Source organism: Leuciscus leuciscus, assembly GCF_965113295.1.
Source record: "Leuciscus leuciscus genome assembly, chromosome: 22".
In the NCBI taxonomy this organism is placed as follows: Eukaryota; Metazoa; Chordata; class Actinopteri; order Cypriniformes; family Leuciscidae; genus Leuciscus; species Leuciscus leuciscus.
In genome coordinates, this window is record NC_138746.1 from 34,308,852 (window position 1) to 34,324,042 (window position 15,191).

General features: G+C 36.6%; 1 protein-coding gene across 2 annotated transcripts in view; it reads right to left on the bottom strand.

The window, feature by feature from the left end:
- Window positions 1-2,124: 2,124 nt before the first annotated feature.
- Window positions 2,125-15,191, bottom strand: part of hcrtr2 (hypocretin (orexin) receptor 2) — a 53,091-nt gene continuing 40,024 nt past the window's right edge. For both annotated transcript variants that reach the window (XM_082153904.1, XM_082153905.1), the window contains exons 4-7: window positions 12,824-12,939; window positions 11,224-11,444; window positions 6,640-6,761; window positions 2,125-4,170 (exon numbers count right to left, since the gene is read on the bottom strand). In XM_082153904.1, coding sequence (XP_082010030.1) covers window positions 4,001-4,170; window positions 6,640-6,761; window positions 11,224-11,444; window positions 12,824-12,939 — 629 coding nt within the window. In that variant the 3' untranslated portion in view covers window positions 2,125-4,000. The remainder of the gene's footprint in view (window positions 4,171-6,639; window positions 6,762-11,223; window positions 11,445-12,823; window positions 12,940-15,191) is intronic.

Genomic DNA, 15,191 nt, shown 5'->3' on the forward strand with positions numbered 1-15,191 from the left:
AAAATTCATCATAACCGCGCGCGCGATCTGCTTGCAGTCGTCGAGATGGATGCTGAGGAGTTGAAGAAAAGAATAGCTAGTGGAGATTGTAAAGTTGTCGACAATACGTCATCAAAAATCAAGTCCAGTGTGTGGGAGAAATTTGGAGTTATCTGAAGAAAACAATATTGTGAAAGGCTTTGCTGCATGCATTTTCGTGTTGGATAGCCGCAAATGTGGAACTTCATCGCTGAGGAAGCACGCAGATAACTGTGGTAACAAACCAAGCAGTTCTATCGAACGGTATTTTTCAAATTTAACACAGATAAGTATGTGTGGTGTCCAGGGCGTGTTTGAACCCAAAATTGTCAGATGTAGGCTAGACGAAATTGTGTGGCAGATATAGTGTTGTAGCCGCGTCTGTTCGATTGGTAAAATGTTATAAGGCTACTCAGTTTTGTGGTAACGTTAGCCATGTTCTTCATGTAGCCTACCGGCCTTTTGACAGCTTCGGCTGAAGTTGTCCTTGTGTTAATGGTCGTGTAATAACTTCTGTGTCAAAGCAGCCGGAGCAACTTTACTCTATTTACATGACGAGACACGCATGGGCGAGTGACGGATGTACGCAATTTCTAAAATATAAACACTTATAATAGGCCTACCGGTAACACCTTTAGTATTCTAAAGTGAAAAACATGATAACAACCTAATATTGACGGAAGTCATTGTAAGCTTTTAAGGCTTTTGTAAGGTTTTGGATAGTAATGAATCAAGTGTTACTACATCTTTCTAAAGGAACTACTAATTATTTGGATCAGTATTCTAAAGTGAAGATCATGGGAACAGACTAGTAATAACTAAAGTGTTACCAAATCCATTGGAAGGAATTACTATTCAAAATCTTACAAAAATCTCAAAAGCTTACAATGACTTCAGTTAATATTAGGTATTTATCATGTTTTTCACTTTAGAATACTGATCCAAATAATTAGTAGTTCCTTTAGAATGATGAAGTAATACTTGAGTCATTACTAGTGGGTTACCATTACCTTTTATTATAAATTATGCATTATTCATGTTATTATGAACCTGTAGATAGTAGTTCTCTGGGAGGTATGAAAAAAATAGTAGTTATTGATTAGCTAATAATGAACTACTACATTCATCTGAGCGCTATTACTTACTAATTTGTTAATCAGAGTTTATTGTTAGTTAATAGTAGTTACTAGAATGTTAATAATACGTTACTTGTTTGTTCCTGTGTAATTATTCATTAATGAAGGAACAGTATTCTAAAGTGTTACCGGCCTACCATTATGGAAGCTTCTTTCTGCCATAGAATAAAACAATTTAAAAGATAGTTGTGACTTTTTATCTCACAAATCAAGCGTAGCGTTAGTTCTGGCAAGACTCTCAGCTGATCCACATCTACCTATACTATAGTAATACGATGCCAATCACCATATACACATATAAGCTCCTTCAGTATTATCAGCAGCTATCACGTTTCTTAGGAGCTAATTAAATGTTAATGTTGCTATGGCTTATGTGGGTATTGGCAACATACTCGTATAGGTCATCTAGGTAAGGGCAACATGCTTGTTGCTTAAGGCTTTCTGGTATTGTTGGTAACATGCTGTTGCTCAAGCTTTTCAGGTACTGGCAACATGCTTGTTTCCTTGGCTCACTCAGGTAACTACAAAAGCATCCAGATTGCGCTGTCAGTTGGGTTTAGGGGATATTGGCATATGGTTTTGTTTTGGGGGTTTATTGCTGCTCTGCTATTATTCATGCTAGAGTTCTCGCCCAGAACGGAACCATACCGCCAATCCAAACTGTATGATAATTGTCAATCGTATTTTACGGTAATGGTCCTGACAGAATTTGAATTGCGAGATATTAAGTCAGAATTGCGGGATGTAAACTCACATTTGCGAAAAATATAGTCAGAATTGCGAGATAAAAAGTCGCAATTAAGACAAAACCCGGGTAAGACAAAAACATGTTTCGGAAGGAGGATTGATGATGTATTGAGTCTATTTTGAAGTAAATATATATATTTTTTAAATAGTACATTTAATGACAAACATGACCAGACTGTAACGGTGTGGTGGTAGTTGAAGGCACAAGACGGAGATCCGGGTTAAACACAAACTTTACTTGATGAGTTCAGGCGGGACATACACAACCACATCTAACATTAACAAGAACCGACAAGGGACTGAACAGAACAGGGAGTATAAATACACAGGAGGAAATGAGGACACTAACTACACACAGGTGGAGAAAGGTAAACTAATCAGGGACTAACGAGAACAGGTTAGGGTTAGGGACACCCTGAAATGCCAGCTCAAACCATCACATATTTCAATGCTAGTTACTGCTGGCAAAACATACACAATTGTTATTGTTTACTTCTTTATTTTTGGATTGTGCAAACATAGACCAAAGTAATTCACATTTTTCTGCCCAAAGACGTTTAAAAGTGAGCATGTGTGAGATTCACTTATGTGCTAACACAAAGATAATGAATGGCTTAGTAGTGTATTTAAGTAAAATTGCAATCTTTATCTACAAACATAATTTCAAACACATTAACACACTCAAAGCATTTACTTAAAGTACTTATAAGTAGCAGCAAGTACACCCTTTTAATAGATAACACAGGATCTCAAAGCAAGCACCTGAGAGACGTCAGCAACATCATACAGTAGTTCTCTGCTGTTCACCTGTTGGTTCTCGTGACATCTGTCACACTTGAACAAAGATGCATTGTTGTGCCATTGTCCTGCTTTATTACTCTGTAATCATCAAACTAATAATAGTCAAATAAACAGTTAGAGCTCCAGGCTTCCTGCTCCAACAAAGCAAACACTCAGAGCAAATAAGTACTGCTGGACTGTGCAAAACGTCAAAACAGGTCCATAGAAATAAATGTTCTTAAACACACAACAGAGATGCCTATCATCAGAAATAAAACAGACTTATCTGTAAACACTTGTGAAATGCACATTAAAGTGAACATTCAAAATGTGAACATTCAAAACATTCTTACTTTATTTATTTATTTATTTTAAATACCCAAGTGGGATCAAATTAGAGTAAACGGTAACACTTTACAATAAGGTCTCATTAGTTAATGCATTAGCTAAAATAAACTATCAATTAGCAAAAAATCATTTATTAATATTTTGTTAATGTTAGTTAATACAAATAATTTTTTGTGTATTAACTTGTGTTAACTTTTGATTTTAAAAATGTTGAAATTTACATTATTAATAAATATTAATTCATGTTAACTAATGTAGTTAACTAACAAATGAAACCTTATTGTAAAGTGTTACAGAGAGAGCGAGCCGTTCCTGAAAAGATAAAAAACATAACACAAAACAGCATTCTTAGAGAAACATTACAAACGTCAAACTGTGCATTGTTTAAACATGGAATAAAAATAAATATACATCAATTTTGTTCAAAAGTACTTGAAGCGGTTTATGCATGCGAAAATAATGTTTGTTTTCAAACCCGAATCATTTGATGCTCAAACAAACAGAGCGGTGTCTCAGTGGAGCTCGAGTGTTTCCAGAGAACTGTACCCACAGATCGCTTGCCATCATCTCTCTGCATTAGATTGGACAGGAAATATTATTTTAACACTGAAAATATTTTCTTCCCTTCTATCATCATTGTCTTTCAGTCTTGAGTCGGATGCGGTCTCACTGTGTTTCGGAGACATGTCATTATTTTCACCTGTGTCTGCGCGTCCATTCGAGCGGTGAGCTGAAAAATAACCTCTTTGCTCACAGGGTAAAAATATCAATTCCACTGAAGGTTCATGTGCGCTTATTAAACACAATGTCATTTTCAAAAAGTGTGTGTAATTCACTGAGGTTATTATGTCCATTCAATCCTTCCACCCATAAGCCTCGCTGGTCGAAACATGCTGTTCTTCTGGTCTCGTGGTCGTGACTAGTGAAGTGGCTCCCACGGGATTCTCCCAGAAAACCCTTCCCACACTCATCTACACAGCCTGGTCTGAGATCCTGGAGATGTTGTCGAAGTTGTGGACTTGCGTAGACAGGGATTTGCGGCTGTCTGTACTGGTTCTCGCTCTGACTCTCTCCTTCGGTGTCTCGTCTCCACCGGAGCAATGACAGATGAACGCCGCTTTAAACTCCTCTCGAAATTTACCTGCGAGAAAACAGGATCTGATTTAAATAAGGTTCCGTTTGTTGAACTTGAACTAACATTAATACATTATTCTAAAGCATTTATTATCTAATGTTAATTACAGCATGTGCTAGTATCTGTTGATATTATTTATGGACCTCAGCTGACATGAACTAACAATGAACAGTTTCATTAAAATTAAAAAGGGGATATATGTAAGAAATTAAAATATTAATCACTTTTTTTTATTGCCATCGTGTGAACAGCTTGTAAAAAAAAAAAAAAAAAAAAGAGACCTTCCCCGACTTCCTAGGTTGTCTATGAAAGCCTGTAGACAGATTTTTCACATTGCCAGATCTATACAGTCTATAGTCTCAAATATATTTATATTCAAACTATCACTTATTATCTCTAAAGGTGTGCCTCAAGGCTCCATCCTGGGCCCAACCCTTTTTTCTATCTACATCAATGATATAGCCAGAGCTGCTGGCACCTCCCGGATTCATCTTTATGCAGATGATACCATTTTGTACTCAGTTGGTTCCTCTCCCAATTCTGCGGCTTCCAGTCTTAAACTCAGCTTCCCCTCTATAGAGCAGTTCTTTGACAATCTCCACCTCCGTATTAACACCAGTAAGACAAAATGTATCCTTTTTAGCCGAAAACCGGTTACCGAGACTCCACTTACAATCACCTGCATGAACGGTATGGCTCTGGAGTATGTCAAAAAATATAAATATCTAGGTATCTGGTTGGATTCATCCCTGTCATTCATTACACACATCAATAACCTTCAAACAAAAGTCAAAGCTAGACTAGCCTTTCTTTTTCGCAATAAAGCTTCCTTTACTCACGCTACCAAATGCACCCTCGTTAAGATGACAGTACTGCCAATTCTGGACTATGGCGATATTATGGCACCATGGTGGACTATGGCACCAAACACAGCCCTAAAAAAACTTGACACAATCTATCATTCAGCCATCTGTTTTGTCACTAATGCACCCTTTCACACTCATCACTGTGACCTGTATAAACTTGTGGGCTGGCCCTCCCTTTATACCCGGCGGCTCCATCATTGGTTTCTCTTCATATACAAGACAATCCTGGGCAAGACACCTCTCTATTTGTCATCTCTTCTTCATGCCGTTCATAACACCTATCACACAAGATCAAGTAATTTGATTAAATTGAGTACCCCCCCTACTTCTACTTTTGGACGTAATGCCTTCCGCTTTGCAGCAGTACATGACTGGAACATACTACAAAATACCCTGAAACTTACATCTCTGATCCCAATCTCCACCTTTAAGCAAAACCTCCAAAATTACATAGTTGACTCTTGTTCCTGCTGACAATCATGAACCATATTTATACACACATTTTTAAGCACTTTATTCTTTTTCTTTTTCTCTTTTCTTTGTTGCCTACCTTTTTGAATTCAATTGCTTGTTCTATGTGTCATGTGTTTGACCATGTACAGTTGTACAGTATGTTCCTATTTATTCCTGTAGCCTCTTGGCCAGGTCATGTTTGTAAATGAGAAGTGGTTCTCAAACAGTTTACCTGGATAAATAAAGGTTAAATAAAATAAAATAAAAGAACTGTTAATCACCTCATCTGTGGATATGATCGAGCTGCTGTAAACATATCCACATCTCTATGATCAGAGGATTTATGAACTGATGTCAGTTCTGTTGTGTGTGTATGTTGTTATCGAGAGGAAAGCGGAGCACATATTTACATATTCATCTAAACGTCACTTTCAGCAGCGTCTGGATGTTATATCGCTGAAAAGGTATTTCCAACTTCTTTTTACCTCTAAGCGGAGAATGAAAGTTCTGATTAGCTATATCGGGCCTTGAATCACATCCAAGGTATGGTAACGTATGTGTGCATGAGTGATGACTTATATATAAAATTTTTGCACTTTGTTTCTGGCAGTGTATTTTATATTCTCCTTTTTAAAAACATCAAATGCTGTTTTTAGACCTTTCAAAATCCCAAATAAAAAATGTTGGTCCCAAGGTGACTGGTGGAATTAAACGGATTAATTTATTTTCAGTAGGTGCAGTGAATCCTCCAGACTGAAATGGCCAGGTAATGATGTGCTCAGTTATCAGAGCGGCACAAAGAGAATATTACAGTGCTGCTGAAGAAATAATGTGTGTGCTCGTTATGAATGGAAAGGTACAGGATGTTTCCGGAGGGCGAACAGCATCTCAAAGCTTTGAAGTCTTGTGTGTGTTTGCAGGTAGTGAAGGGAATGACAGGTGTAATGCCTGAATGTGACCAGCAGAGGGAGGAAACGCATACAGCGCAGTGCTTCTGAACTCTCTGATATGACACGCCAGCTCTCTGCTAACAAGATGAGGATTTGAATCTGGTGTGTAAAGAAGGAAGACACTCATAATATGCAGTGCAGTGACGGTGAGTCTCCAGAACCAGACGTGGAGAGCTCTGATGTAGCTGAACGTGTTAAAGACTCACCGCTGAGGAAGTTGTAGATGATTGGATTGGCGGCACTGTTGGCGTATATCAGCCAGTGTGAGAAGGTGAACCAGGCGTAGACAGTCTCTCTGTTGTCTGTGTTCTTGAAAGCACCAAATACTCTGCGGATAACAGATAGACATAAACGTGTGGAAAGCTCGTTTCCGCTGCAGAATAAAAATGAAAAAGGTGATTGCGACTTTTTATCTCGCAATTCTGACTTTTTTAATCAGAATTGCTTGATGATAAAGTCGCAATTGTGTGTTATAAAGACAGAATTGCATTATATAAAGTCGCAATTGCGAGTTATAAAGTCAGAATTGCGTGATATAAAGTCGCAATGTGTTATTAAGTCAGAATTGCATTATATAAAGTCGCAATTGCGAGTTATAAAGTCAGAATTGTCTGATATAAAGTCGCAATTGCGAGTTATAAAGTCAGAATTGTCTGATATAAAGTCGCAATGTGTGTTATAAACTTTAGTAGTAAAGTTGTGGAAGAATTGTGAGAAAAGTCAGTCTTTTTTCTGGAATATAATTGGAATATAACGCGCAATTGTGAGTTTATTTTTTGCAATTCTGAATTTCTATCACGCAATTCTAACTTTATATCTCGCAATTCTGAGAAATAAAGTCAGAATAATGAGATGTAAACTCGCAATTGTGAGATAAAAAGTCACAATTATCTTTTAAAATGTTTTATTCTGTGGCGAAAACAAACTTCCATATAAACATAATGCAACTTTCAAAAACAAAACATTTTGAATAAATAAAGCACATATTTCAAATACAGTGGGACTCTCCTCTAACAAACCTTACAAGGAGCAGATTTTATTTCAACAATTTATTAAATGTATTTTATTTGCAGCCTTCATTTCAGCTCAACACATGCCGTCTGGAAAGCAGCTTAAACGAGTCCTTTCAGGACCTCAATACATTGCAGATATGCTCACTGAATATAAACCCAACAGATCACTCAGATCATTAGGATCATATCAGCTAGAAATACCAAGGGTTCACTCTAAACATGGTGAGTCTGCTTTTAGCTATTATGCCAGCCACAGCTGGAACCAGCTTCCAGAAGAGATCAGATGTGCTCCTACAGTGGTCACATTCAAATCCAGACTCAAAACACTTCTGTTTAGCTGTGCATTTACTGAATGAGCACTGTGCCGCTGTTCGTCCGACTGTTTGTACTGTACTGTATTTTACTCTATTTTTCTAAACTGTTTTAATTATTCTTATTTCTTTTAATTATTTTAATTTCTCCTATGTCAGCAGGGCATTTAGCCCGAAACTGTAAATGCCCACTCAGAAGGTGATAATGTGAAAGTGACGTGTATTAATGTGGGTTTGAAAGTAGAACAGTATTTAAATGACGATATTAAAGTTTTCGTCTGAGAAAGAATGTGAACGCAGTGCTAAAGTGCTAAAGAAAGTGAAAAGAACGTGTGAGTAAATGAGGGAGAAAAGAAAGTTAAAGGAAAGTTGATAGATGGAAGTCGTAAGAAGATTGAAGGTTAAAAGAAGGTTGAAAGATTTAAGTCTTAAGGGAATCCTTTGAAGGAAAGATCTATAATAATATTCTTTTTTTATTTTTTAAAAGTACTGTATTTTATTTTATTTTTCTAAACTGTTTTAATTATTCTTATTTCTTTTCATTATTTTAATTTATTCTATGTAAAGCACTTTGAATTGCCATTGTGTATGAAATGTGCTATATAAATAAACTTGCCTTGCCTTGCCTTGCCTAGTGAGGGGAAAATACTTAGTTTAACGGACTTATCTACAAAATAAAATATTTTAACTCAACTAATTCAGCTGACTCAAAAGTAGACGTGTAATAAACAAGATAGTTTGCATTATGTCATTATTGCTGAACAAACACCAACTGGTTGATCAGAACGTAGAGCTGAGATTGAGTTATGCGTCACTGGACGCTTCGCACTGTCTTTATAAAATGCTATACAATCATTTCAAATCAATTTCTTAGCATAAATATTGCATAAATTCAATTGCAGTCAGAATCATCAGTATCACAAAATACACCCTGTGATAAAACCCTTCTACTTCTCTGTCTCTGTTGGTTATCGTCTTTGTGGTTTGCATTTGTATTCTGCTGAGATTTCTTCGGATTAAAATATAATTTATATTGAGTGACTACATGTGGCTAAAAAAGATTTGATTATCTGAGTGAATCGTGTTGATCATACATCTGACAAGCACATAGCAAAGCCCTGGTAAACACTCAGAAAACGAATGGGTTATGATAGATAAGCGCTAATTACTTTTTCTTCAATGCAAAAATCTAGTTACAATTGATTATTGTGGGTGAAATAAAGACAGTGAGACTCGAAGAGCTATCTTCATTTTTTGAATTACTGCTAAAACATTACTAGAGGAAAATTCATTACAGATTCTTGGTTTGAACAGAACTCCGACTACAAAGGGCCGCATAATTAACAGATATAATCTCAGCAGTCTGTCTCATGCCTTTAACAATGGCTAAATTGTAAATGGTAAATTTCACACACATATTTTTTAAGTAAATCTCACATATGGAATTAAGTAAACTCTACTTAACTAAGTTAAGTGAAAGTAACAAAGAAAATAAGTAATTTTAACTTGGCTAGTAAAAGGTTGAGTAATATTTATTTAATTGAAGTTTCCTTTGCAATACATTTCAATCAAACAATATAATATTGAATTAAGTATATGCTTTACTTAAAAATACCTAAGTAATTAATACAATAGATATTGTGTAAGACAGCATATCTACATATCAGATGTTAAAGCATCATGTGAACGCAGAGACCTCAATACTTGGTAGACAATACACAATGACGGGAACATTTGATGGATCGTTTTTGTGTTTGAATGTGTCATTTTGAGTAGAAAATGAACTCCAAATGGCACAAAATGGCAAGTTACTAATCCTGACAACAAAAGTCAAGTCAAGTCAAGTCAAGTTTATTTGTATAGCGCTTTTCACAATACAGATTGTATCAAAGCAGCTTCACAGTATTCAATTTAAATAATACAACAAAGTTTGTTTCAAGAGGAATTTATTGATTGATAAAATTAAATTAAATATCCCCAAAATATCCCCAACTGAGCAAGCCAAAGGCAACAGTGGCAAGGAACTGAAAAACTCCATCAAGTGACCTAATGGTGTCCTAAAACTCCATCAGGTGACCTAATGGAGAAAAAAAAACCTTGGGAGAACCCAGGCTCAGTCGGGGGCCAGTTCTCCTCTGGCATTTATGAGCTAGAGGCCGGATTGTAGTTTGAACTGTGGGATTATATGAATGCCTGGCTGAAGAGATGCGACTTTAATCTAGTTTTAAACTGGGAGAGCGAGTCTGAGCAACGAACAGTATCAGGAAGACTATTCCAGAGTTTTGGAGCCAAATGTGAAAATGCTCTCCCTCCTTTGGTGGATCTGGATATCCTAGGTATGACCAAAAGCCTTGAATTTGAATTTTAAAGCAATGATGAAACTGTGTAAATACAGTTTGAAAACAGTGAAAAATCAACCTCATTAATTATTCAAGGCCCAGTGCATGATGGGAACACCAGTATCAGAAAAGTTGAGTAATTTTACTTAATTTTATAACGTCGATATTTACGCTTTCATTTCTACACGCTTGAATTGAGCACTAATATAGAATTTACTTAATTTTTTTTTAACTCTTGCCTGAACTAACTTTTTCATGTAAATTACATTGTTTTTTTCTGTAGTATTTAATTTAACACAAAATCATTTTTATGGAGTGAATCTCACAAGAACATGGGAAAATTTTACCCCAAAATTAAAAGGACAAAGAAAAATAATTTGCATAAAGAAAATGAAGCCAATTTTAGGATAATCCATCCATTCATTTTGACATTATTTTCATGATCAACAATGAATTTTATATTAAGTGTCTTTAACTACAATGTACCAACATTTAAATGAATCATTTGATACAGTGCACTTATTGAGTACATACATGTTTTTCACTGTACTTATATTTAAAAGCTGTAATTGCATCTATAATCTATACACTTGACCTTTCCTTACATCTTAACCCACCCTTAAACCCTTAAAGCCACCCATACCAGCAACCCTGTCCTAACCTTACCTGTATATCAGCTCAATAGCAGCACAAGTGTTTTACAATACATCAACACAAGAACTACTTTGTACGTAAAAAAATATATTTATCATTATTTTGTTGATGTAAGTACATAGTAAAGACACCTAACATAAAGTGTGACCCAAACGATAAATATATTATTAGTTAAATTTGGTATTTTTAACTCATGATAGTGTGCCTTTTATTTATGCTGATCTAAAAATGATTTTAAAAATGTGGATCACAGTTGAGAATAATGAGAATCACAATAAACCCTCTCAAAAAGCCATTAATTGGTGTTAGAATAACATCACGATAAAAAAGAAAAATTGAATGGTCCTAAAAATAAGCTTCATTGTCATTGTGCGAAATATAATGTCCTGTTTTTTAACTTTGTTAGCCGGACGTGTTCTTGAGAGCCGTAGTGAGCGTCACACACAGAGAGCGAGGAGGCGTAGGCGTCTTACCTCTTCATGATGTTGAGGACACTGATGGGCAGGTAACAGAGCGCGAACACAAACAGCACCACCATCAGCATGCGGGCCGTCTTCCGGCGGGCTTTCACCTGTTTGATCTCCGCTGAGACGGTGCTGGTTCTCACCTTCACCGATTCTCCCGAGCCCACGGCGTGAGCTGAACACTGCAGAGACTTCCACTTCCTCTGAAGCACCGACGACGTCCCGGGAATCTGCTCAGGGATGGGAAACAATTCTCATTTTAACTGTAAAAATGCTACAGTAAAAACCTGTCACCCAGCCAACAGAAATATGCTAAAGATTCCTAAAAATCCTAAAAGATTCCTCTGATCCTAGGCTAAAATCTCAAGATCTTTGATTGTTGCTCCAATTAATTAATCAATTTGATCTTTGAATTTCTGGCAGTGTCAAAAGATTTGTCTCACAGTCCTGCAGTGTGACTTCTCCTATGATGACTGTCAAATTGTCTTTGTTTTTCAAGACAAGCCATGACCAAAATTAACATTAGAGATTTCTCTGTAGCCAGCATTTCAGTCCTGTGTGTAACGCAGCTCACCGTCACCGAACTGTGAATGTACGTGTCATGGATGATGATGTAAAACTCTGGATGAATTTTCTCGTCTCGACTGTCTTACAGTCTGACATTAATGACAACTGAGATCTTACAGTGTGACATGACTTACAGCGATGATCATGTTTGTGCAGTCTGACAAGCAACAATCGTAAAGGACTATAGTAAATCGTACAGAGTGTGATAATCGCTTAAGTCATGAAAACGTTATGTCTGAGTGTGCTCTGAACGGTCAAAACGAAAAAAAATAAAAAAAAATAATAATAATTCTTGGTTATACAAACATTGAGGGAACATTTCATTTCACAAACATTATAGAAATGTTACTTTTGATAGTTTTCTGAACATCTGAAACATTAGATAAAAATCCAGTATCAGAATTTTTTTTATTTTTTTTATGTTCCATGAATAGTGTTTAGGGAATGTTTTTGTACTAAAGTTTTGGGAACATTATGAAAGACCAGATGACCTTGAACAAGCGTTCTATTAATGTTACTGGGAGAACGTTTGTTCATAACTTTGAGAAAACCTTGACAGAACGTTAGGGAAGTTCTGAGAGTGTTCCCTGTTAGCTGGGTAATTGGTTAATAATAAGTTCCCTTATTATTAGGGGAACCTTATAGGGGAACTGGGTGACACTTTATTTTACAGGGTCATTGTTACATTTGTTACATGTATTCTGCATAATTACATCCAACTAACCCTACAACAGACCTAAACCTAACCCTTTAGTAAGTACATGTACTTGATTAATATTACTCAGTACTTAAATGTATAATTACACTGTAACAAAGACACCTTAAAATAAAGCGTAACCAAAAACTGTAATAGATCTAACAGGACATTTCTTGTGATTTTACAGTAAAATACTGTTAAACTGTTAATATGGTTACCACATTAAAAAAGGGAAATTGTGCAGCTCACTACGCTTACAGAATATACAGACAAATGCAGTCATTTCTAAACAGTTCAAATGATGTTGAGCTATGATGTGTTAACAAGTCAAGAATGCGTACATACCTGCTGACACCAGAGTTTATGACAGATCTGAATGTACGCCAGGACCATCAAACATAATGGAGCAAAATAAGTGACAATAAAGAAGCAGGTGTGGTACACTTTAGGGTAGATTTCATCTGTAGAAGAGAGAATCAAATGCAGAATCAGTCAGTTGCACATGGCATTCTGTACGTAAAAGCAGAAGGGAATTTTTAGATAAAGTAAAGGGAGTTTTTAGGCATTGATGGACATTTATCTCTGCAGGAATGATGTACTGACCATTCAGCATCCATTATTTCCACTTACTCAATTACTTCCCCTTTCTTGAACATTCTACTAATTGAATGTTGCAAGACCTTATTAAACCTTTTCAAATGGATTTCTTATGGACTTGTTTTCAATATATATAGTTTTTTCATTTCAATATAATGTTCCTCAATTAAACCTAATTTCATCCATTGCTTAAATGTGAAAAGGCACTCTCATTTCCCTTGACAAAGGCCTTCATGCTGTGTTTTACAGTATGTATATGAATTTATGAATTACATTAATTCAAATCAGAGAAGAAGAGATTTTATGTTTCGTGTTCCTTTGATATAAATGGGATCCTTTGATCATCCATGGGACCTGAGGCTTTCAAACTGGAAAAAAAGAAGAAATATATATTATATATATATTGTACTTAATCTCCGGAAGGTAAAACATGAATAATTACTGAAAATGTTTGGGGAAAGTTAACAACCTCCACATATTTTCAGTGAACTTAAAGTTCGCCATTATGCTTTCTTCAGACATTACCTTTACCTTAGTGTGTAATAGAGCTGCTGTTTGAGAATGTAAAAGGTCTGAAAAGTTTCAAAGATCAAAGTGCTCGACAAATAAAGTTATTGTCTCCTAAAAGTAAGTATCGATTCTGAACTAGCGAAACGAGTCGTCAATAACTCCAGTCTCACTTCCTGTTACAAACCTATGTAACAATGTAAAACATTTGCATAATGCCAGCCTCTGGTCTTCATTGGCTGCCCGCGAACAGCATCTTTTTTGCTCCGCCCTCAAACACATAGACAGTATGAGAAATGGACACAGCGGCCCCGTAGACTTCAATGGAGAAAACTGAAGTCAATTAGAAGCACTCACTTCCTGATGGCTGAGCGTACTGCGCAGACTCAAACTGAGCTTGACGACGTAGATGTGACGTGAGCAACCCGTCTGTCTTCTAGTAGCTGTGCCAAGAGAAATCTGAATCATTCCCTTCCCAATCTTGCAGAGACGGAGAGCGTGAGTAGGAGCTGTCCATGAGCTAGGAGCAACTTTATGACTCTCTATGGGCTTCTCCCTTGACTTTATCGGACTGTATGCCTCCACATCCCCCCGATTGACTGCGAGCTTCTCCTCTTGTCTATACGGTAATTTCCAGAGAGTCGCGTGGTTATGACACAATCGTTAGCCTATTTTTATAAAACTGCTTCTACGGGGCCATAACGTAAGATACAAGGTAATGGAGCCTTTTATACATTGTCGTGTTTCTTTAGAAATAATAAAAGGACAAATGGAGTCTTTAAACGCCTCAGATGTAAAGTTATTCGCTGTCAAAGTGACGCCAAGATGAATGGGAGTCAATGGAATGCTAACAGCAGGTGATGGTCCGCTAATCAATGGCGGCGTCCGGGGAAGGTACGCTTTCCGGGTGCTGGATTACCCCCTTGCTCAAACACTGTCATGTTGTTCATGTCGAGAAGACGACATTTTCTGCACCGCGAATCCACTTTGCTACACTTCAAAAGGATGAGACTCAGTGAGATACGGTTAAACCGACACCATCATTCCTGTTCGTATCACTGTGTATTAAGCACTGAAGAAAAGCTGAAATTAACAGACATTTTGTTTTTGACACGAGCTGTTAGCGGTAGACCAATCACAACAGACTGGGCCAATCTGACCAATCAGAGCAGAGAATAATACGCCGAATAAACGGGGTTATGGCGACACATTTATAGCTCTGAAAACCTCATTCCCCATTCATTGTAACTGTGCGTAAAACAAAACAGTATTAGACATTTCTTCTTTTGTGTTCTATGAAAGAAAGAAAGCGTGTGTATAAAGAAAGAAATGAGGGTGAGTATAAATAAATACTATTTCCTGCGCTCGATTTTTACTTCAAATCTTTGCATAAACCATTTGGAAATAAACAAAGATCTAAGAACTAAGCTTGATTTCCACTCCAGCTTTAGCACTATCTATTTTAAATGTGTATATAATCAGCAGCAAAATCAAACACATGAACTTAAGCGACAAATCACAAGGGAAGGCATGGGATTTCGCAGCAATGACAGCTAGAAGAAATGTGGAATGATTTCTCATTTCCAGGAAAAGCAACAAATGAGTATGA